Source organism: Chrysochloris asiatica, unplaced genomic scaffold (genome assembly GCF_000296735.1).
Source record: "Chrysochloris asiatica unplaced genomic scaffold, ChrAsi1.0 scaffold00014, whole genome shotgun sequence".
Lineage (NCBI taxonomy): Eukaryota > Metazoa > Chordata > Mammalia > Afrosoricida > Chrysochloridae > Chrysochloris > Chrysochloris asiatica.
In genome coordinates, this window is record NW_006408532.1 from 24,530,216 (window position 1) to 24,538,582 (window position 8,367).

Sequence of the window (8,367 nt, forward strand, 5' to 3'; positions counted from 1 at the left end):
TAAAGTAGGAATTTTATTAATATGTTTTTCTCTATATCTCTCCCTTTTTTCTTTTAGATCATGGAAAATGGAAGATTTGCAAAATATAAGTATTTTACCCATGTCATGATCAATAAAACAGATATGTTAATGATAACTAAAAGGTAACTTACTTTTTCCCCTCTTTTTTCTAATGTAGTTTATAAGAGTTAAACTGATAGCTACTTATATGACATGAAGCAGTTGCTATTCACCTTTTGCTCCTAGATAGTGGCACAGATTTCTCCTAACTTTGGTCTTGTGACCCTACAGATGTGTTCCTAGCAGATACATATTTAGACTTGTGTACTCTGGTAGCGTAGTGGTTACGAATCGGGCTGTTAATCTCACATTCAGCAGTTTGAAACTACCAGCTGTTCCATGGGAGAAAGATGAGGCTTTCTGCTCCCAAAAAGATTTACAGTCTTGGAAACCCTGCACAGGGTCACTATGAGTTGGAACCGACTCCACAGCACATAACAACAACAATAACAACAATACAAAGAAACACATAGACATGCATAGGCATGATTGTAAGTTAAATATTTTGGTATTCATTTCAGCTAATATACAGGTATAGAAATCGCCAAATGCTAGCCTCCTACCAGTAACCTAATACTGTTCTTCTCTCCCTGAAAAAGTCTTCTGGTGGTGTGTATTCAGTACAGTGCATATAGACTCACCAAGTAAGTCGATATACTAATGAAAATAGGTAAGTTTAATATGGATACTACCGCCCACACCCAAATCTTCATAAGAGGGTTACTTGCAAAATATACAGTGGTATAAGGAGCTCTGGTAGCATAGTGGTTATGAATTGGGCTGCTAACCTCAGGGTCATCAGTTCGAAACTACTAGCTGTTCCACGGGAGAAAGATGAGGCTTTCTTCTCCTGTAAAGATTTACAGCCTCGGAAACCCTGTACTGGGTCGCTGTGAGTCAGAATCAATTCCACAGCACATAACAACAACAACATAGTCTCAGAGGGGCAAGTTAACCCAGGGGAAGGCAGGAGCAAATGCACTTTTAGTGTGGGGACTTGGGGATTCTGAGGAACCCTGGTGGTGAAGTGGTTTACGTGCTGGACTGCTAACCATAAGGTCAGCAGTTCGAATCCACCAGCTGCTCCATAGGAGGAAGAGGAGGCTTTCTGCTCCCATAATGACACCCTGCGTAGATAGATTCACTGTGAGTCTGAACCAATTTGATGGCACACAGTAACAATGACAGAGAGTGACTATGTGTCAGAGGGAAAGATGTCATGACTAGATAGAAACTATCAATGTAACTGGTTTTGTTCACTTTTAAAAAGTTAAGTTATATAAGCATCTTAGTTCAAGTTAACTACAGTATTTAGCAGTTGTCTGTAATGTTTTAATCCTAATGATTTCTGAATCTAAGACATCAGTATCTTGATTTTATTTTTTAAAGTGTAACACAAAGTAGTTAAGTCCATACAGCAATAGAAAGTGTGCATATAAGCCTCCATTCCATCCCAGATAACTAGTCCTTTTCCATTTCCCTTTCCAAAGGAAACCACTTTCACCTGGCCTTTTGTCTCCTTCTTGAACTATGAAAGGGCTAAAAAAGTTCATGGAAGAATGGAATGGAAAGATAATGGAATGTTTCCACAGACTTTTTGAAACCCCCTCATATTCTATGCCTGTGCAAACAAGGACACATGTATTTTAATGGAAATGAGAGCATGTTCTACATACAGCTCTCTCCTTTGTTTGAATTGTGGATGTGAGATCTGTATCTTGGAGAAAAGGAACATGAGCAGCATAGCAGTAAAGTACTCCATTGCTAACCAGTAGCTCCTCAGCGGAATAGAGATGACAGCCAAGAAAACCCTATGGGACAGTTGCACTCTGTCACATGCTGTTGGTACAAACCAAGCCAACTCAGTGGCACCTAATAGCATATCATAGCAATTATTCCATGTCAACACATGGAGAGAGCTGTTGTGATGCTGTGGGATAAAGCACTGGATCGCAGGGTTGGTTTGAACCATAAGATCACCAGTTCAAGCCTACCATCCGCTCCTTGGAAACCCTATATAGGGTCGCTATGAGTCGGAATCGACATGAAAGCACTTAACAACAACAAAAACTTTTGTATTGGAAGAGATCCATATTTCTGCCCCTTTCAAAGAGAGGTAAACCAGCAGAATGTGAGAATCATTGAACAATATTAGTAATATTACATGCAAATAAAGTTTTGCTAAAGATAATTAAATGATTGTAGCCATACATCAGTAGAATTTCTAGAAATACAAACTGGATTCAGAAGAGGTCATGGAACAGATGTCATTGCTGACTTTAGATGGATCTTGGCTGAAAGCAGAACATACTAGAAAGATGTTTACTTGTGCTTTATTGAAAATGTATTCAGCTCTGTGGATCATGACAAACTGGATAAAATTTTGAAGAATGGGAATTCAGAACACTTAATTGTGCTCATGAGGAACCTGTGCATAGATCAAGAGGCAGTCATTCAAATAAAACACCAAGATTGTATCCTTTCACCATGCTTATTCAATCTGTATCCTGAGCAGATAATCTGAGAAGAAGAACATGGCATCAGGATTGGAGGAAGACTAATTAACAACCTGCCATGTTCAGATGACTTAACCTTGCTTGATGGAAACAGAACTTAAAATACTTACTGATGAAGATCAAAGAGTACAGTCTTCAGTATAAATTGTACCTTTATACTTCAGTACAAAGAAAATCAAAATCCTCACAGCTGGATCAATAAATAACATCATGATAAGCAGAAAAAAAATTGAAATTGTCAAAGACTTCATTTTGCTTGGATTCGTAATCAAAGCTCTTGGAAGCAACAGTCAAGAAGTCGAATGACATATTGCATTAGGCAAATCTACTGCAACAGACTCCTTTAAAGTGTTAAGGGGTTCCTGGTGTGGCATAGTAGGAGACCTCAAGCTTGGTGGTTCAGACCCACCATCCACTCCTAAGCAAAGTGTTAACAAGCAGAGGTTACTTAAGGGCTAACATGTGCTTGTCCCAAACCATGATATGTGCACCTAACTCAAGCCATGGTGTTTCCAATAGCCTCATATAAACGTGGAAGTTGAACAGGGAATAAGGAAGGCTGCAGAGAGGTTGATGCATTTGAATTATGGTGCTGATAAGGAATATTGAAAGTACCATGGATGGCCAGAAGAACAAACAAATCTATCTTGGAAGAAGTACAGCCAGAGAGTACTCCATAGAAGCCAGGATGGGGAGACATTGTACCCAATTTGTCAGGAGGGACCAGTCTCTGGAGAATGGCATCATGCTTGATAAAGTAAAGCATCAGTGCAAAGGAAGACCCCCACTGAGATTTCATATAGTGGTAGTAACAATGGGCTCAAATGTAACAATTGTGAGGGTGGTACAGGACTAGGCAGTGTTTGATTCTTTTTACATAAGGTCACTGTGAGTCGGAACTGACTCAAAGACACCTGACTCCAGTAGAAACCTATGTGTCAGTTCTGTTTCATGGTGACATCATATATGCTCCATAGTGTTTTCAAGGCTGTGACTTTTGGGAAGCAGATCACTAGGTCTGTCTTCCAAGATGCCTCTGAGTGGGTTTGCACCTACCTTTCATTTAGTAGTCCAGAGCTTAACCACTGACACCACCCAGAGACATAATATTTCTTTAAGAATGTGTTCCATAATTTACATGCAAGTTGTTTCTAAGCTTTTGTAATTACAATGCTTCAGCGTCATTTTTGTTCATGGCAATTTTCAGTCATGTTGTATTCATTCTTTCCCATTGACTATAAAGTAAGGATGATTCACTAAAATTAAACAAAAATCAGTTGCAAATGTTGTTAGTTTCTAAATCTTGTAACATTAAAAAAATTAATCTTGTTTTCAACATAAAAACCCATTGTCATCAAGTTGATTGTGACTCATAGCAACCCCATGTGTTGTAGAGTAGAACTGCTCTGTGAGGTTTTCTTGGCTGTGTGTGCTGCTGACTGGATTCAAACCAACAACCTAGGCTAGCAGTCAAAATCAAACCATTTACATTACCTAGGCACCTTCTCAGGAGGCCCTGATGGTGCAAAAGGTACAGCTTGGGCTAACTGAAAGGTCGGTGGTTCAAACCCACCAGCCATTCTTCAGGAAAAAGATGTTGTGGTCTTGTTCTGTAAAGATTGACAGCCTTGAAAGCCCAGTGTTGTTGTTAAGTGCCATTGAGTCTTCCAACTCATAGCAACCCTGTAGAGAGTTTCCAAGGCTGTCAGTCTTGGTGAGAGCAGACAGCCTCATCTTTGTCCTGAGGAGTGGCTTGGTGGGCTTGAATTGCCAAACTAATGACTAGTGGTTTGCTGTCCAGTGTTTATTCTGCGGAGCCACCGCACACCCTTTCAGCATAAGGTTGTTGTTAAGTGTCGTTGAGTCACTTCCAACTCATAGCAACCCTCTATAGGGGTTCAGTGGTGCAGCTGGTGTGCTTGAACCGCTGACTTTATGGTTAGCAAACCAGTGCTTATCCTACAGCGCCACCCCAGGCCTCCTCTTTAAGTGAGGCCTCATGTACTTCTGACAGAGTAATGAAGTGACTCCCTTTGAGCACCCTCAACAATCGACAGTAATGGAACTTGATGTTACTGTGAAGATCCCAAGCCTCTGAGCATAGTGCTGGCTCTGTGCTTAGTATGGTTGGAAAAGCCTCTCTCCAATGTTGTAATAGCTAAGAGCCTTAGTAATTAGAAATGGAGCCCTCATGATGCAATGATTAAGCATTCAGCTGTAACGGAATAGGTCTGTGGTTCAGAGTCCCCAGCCACTCCACAGAGAAAGATGTAGCTGTCAGCCTCCATAAAGATTTCAGCCATGGAACCCTAACAAGGCAGTTCTACTCGGTCCTGGGGGTCACTCCAAGTCCGAATTACCTTGACTTGGGTTTGGCTTGGGAGTTAGTTATAAAAGGATTTATTCCCAAGCATTAGTTACATAAAAGTTCCCAAAATATTGGCTGCAACTGGTTCTATAAATTTCCCCTATTTCTTAAGTATTTTATATATTTGACTTTATAAATGCTTCAGTTTTCTAATATAAGCATTTATTGTCATGTGTGCATTTTCATTTAGTTTAAAATGTTTCCTAATTTCCTTTCAGTTTTGACCCACATTCAGAACAAACAAAAGTTAAAAAAAAAAACCAGCGCATTACCATCTAGTTGATTGCAGCTCATAGCTCCCTACCTGGGAGAGCAGACCTGCCCCATCCAGTTCCTAACAGACGCAGGCTGTCACATCTTTCTCTGGTGGGGTAGCTGGGAGTCTTCAAATTGCTTAATCATTGTACCACCAAGGCACCTTTGTTAATAATTTTAAAGTATGCTAATTTCCATATTCTTGTCATTATATTTCTGTTGTGATTTCTAGTTTAATCCCATTATAATTTATATGGTTTAAGTTTTTGTTTTGTTTATTTTAAATTTGTTTAAATCTGTTTTAGAATCCAGAACATAGTCGATACTAGTGACCATTCTGTGTATACTTGCAAAGAATATATATGCTGTTAATGGGTATGAATACCTCCATTTTTAAGTGGTTTCTTTGTTTTTTATTTTCTGTGTGCCTTTGTTTTTGCAGAGGTGTGTTATTTGTAACCAAAGGAACATTTGGACAGCTTACATGTGAGTGGCAGTATAGTTTTGATGAGTTTACCAAAGAGCCATTCATTGTTCATGGGAGAAGACTTCGCATTGAGGCCAAGGTATCCTACTCACATAGGGGTTTTTTGTTGTTGTTAATTTGGAGCTGAAAATTTTCTCATTATGTTGCTTGTCTTAACATAGTATTCCATAATACTTGTTCTCTTAATCAGGCTTAACAAAAAGAAAGCTATTCTAAGAAAACAAAAAAAGTTACTATGTGCTATTACATTGACAGTAACACTCCTATGCCCTCATTTTATGTTTATTCAGAGAAGCTCACCTTCTCTACCGCTTGTCCAAGGCACAAAAATGAGAAAATCATTTGTGTACCTCAGACTCTCTAGCAGTTCCACATAGAACGTTCTTCCCTGAAAATATAGCTAAAGGACACTTGTTGTTAGTGGCTGTTTCAGCCCATTACTGCCACTGTGTGAATCCATCTCATTGGGAGTCATCCTCATTTTCGTGGACCCTCCACTTTACCAGGGACTAATAACATGTCCAAAGTATATGAGACAGAGGAAGTCTCGCCATAGTTGCTTCTAAGGAGCATTCTGGATGTACTTCTTCCAAAACAGATGTATTCGTTCTTCTGGCAGCCCATGGTACTTTGAATACCCATCACTCAATTGCAGTGATTCCTCTCTGGGCACACCTTCCTTATTCATTGTCTAGTTTCTGCATGCATATGCGGCATTTCATTTTGATGGAAATGCCATGACTTGGGTCAGGCAAACCTTAGTCTTCAAAGTTAGTTCTCCCTAAATAGCTAATTGTTGGTCATACTTATAGTAGCTATTTATTTTCCCCATTTGATCATAATCTTCATGGAAGATACCATTTCTCAGATCTTCTTTTATTACTAGCAACTCTTATAGTACCTGCTACATGGGTGTTGTTCTAGGATAAGTGACTTGCTAGCCATTTGATAACACAACAGAGACTCAGTGTCCATTACAAGTATGTAATGAATAAGCTAGGCACCTTAGGTAGTGTTGTTGTTTTTGGTAAGTGCTATCAAGTTGGTTCCGACTCATAGCAACTCTACAGGGTTTCCGAGGAGCAGCTGGTAAGTTTGAACCGCTGACCTTGCAATGCAAACCAATCTTATGGTTCAGTGCTTATCCTACAGTACCACACCAGGGATTCTCATTGGCAATACAAAAAAAAAAATATATATGTATTTGGCCTCAAGGCGTTTAACCAGATAACCTATATTCAGGGCCACCTTGACAGTGGTCATGCTAGTCTGACGGACTCATGTAACAGAAAATTCTAAGTATATCTTGTAGCTTAGATATGTTCAAGTGACATCATTGGCAATTGCTCTCTGCCTCCTCCCCTCCCTTGTTCCTTCCCCATCCTTGTCTTTAGGCTCTGTTTTCTTCTGTATTGACTTCATTCCCAGGCAGCCTATTCTGGGATGACAGAATGGGCAGCAAGTGATGCAGACTTATATCCTTCTTAGCTCAGCAGAACCAGAACTCCTTAGTGGATTTCACTAGACCACTTTTGGTTATTTTCATCTCTGAGCCAGTCACTTTGGCCACAGGGATGGGATGGGATGGGCTGTTTGGCCAGGTGAAGGTCACCCTGGACCCCTTCATTTGAAATATTTGGAGTTAGAGAAGGCAAGAAATAATTAACCAACAAAGAGTCTCAGGTTGTTCCCAGAGACATGTTAACATTTATGGGGCATCTCCTGAATAGATAGGATACAAGTGCTTGAGGATCTTAGATGAGTTTACCTATTGAGCATTTCTCTAGTTCACTCGGAAAATGAACAGTAGTATACTGTTGTTATTAAATGCTGTCGCATCAATTCTGATTCATAGCAACCCTGTATAGGGTTTTTGAGGAGCGGCTGGTGGGTTTGAACTGCCAACTTTGATTTTTGAAGCACTGATCTTGCAGTTCAAACTGACCTTCCGGATCAGTGCTTATATTCACAGTTGCTATTAGTCAAAGTCTGACTGTAGGATAAGCACTGGACTGCTAACTGCTAAGTCAGCAGTTTATACCCACCATCCACTCTGAGGGAGAAAGATGTGGCTTGCTGCTCCTCTCAAGATTTGCAGCTGTGGAAACTATGAGTCAAAATGGACTTGATGGTCGTGGTTTTGGGTTTTGTATGGCTAACCATGAACTGGTGGATAGCGGCTCAGCTTCACTTTATAATGCCTTTCTGCTCTTTTTCACATCTTTGTCCTCCCTAGGGATCATACTTACTCTTCTCTCCTTTATTTCTTTCCTTCATACTTTTCCTGAGACCTTTTGCATCAGCAAAAGAAAAATCCTAAATAAAAGAATTTTCTAGTCTCTACACTTTATGGTTTTACTAAAGGTAATAAATACAGAAACAGCTGCAAGCATACATTGACAGAGAACTTCCAGAGGTTCAAGCCGGATTCAGAAGAGGCCGTGGAATGAGGGATGTCATTGCTGATGTCCGATGGATCTTGGCTGAAAGCAGAGAACATCAGAAAGATGGTTACCTGTGCTTTATTGACTAAGCAAAGGCTTTCGATTGTGTGGATCATGACAAGCTAAGGACAACATTGTGAAGTATGAGTATTCCTGAACACTTAATTGTGCTCATGAGGAATCTGTACATGGACCAAGAGGCAGTTGTTCAAACAGAACATGGGAACACTGAATGGT

General features: G+C 40.0%; 1 protein-coding gene across 1 annotated transcript in view; it reads left to right on the forward strand.

The window, feature by feature from the left end:
• The window catches only part of VPS13A (vacuolar protein sorting 13 homolog A (S. cerevisiae)), a 226,439-nt gene that overhangs the window by 214,499 nt on the left and 3,573 nt on the right, over nt 1–8,367 (forward strand). The window contains exons 69-70 of the mRNA XM_006835010.1: nt 58–143; nt 5,642–5,765. Coding sequence (XP_006835073.1) covers nt 58–143; nt 5,642–5,765 — 210 coding nt within the window. The remainder of the gene's footprint in view (nt 1–57; nt 144–5,641; nt 5,766–8,367) is intronic.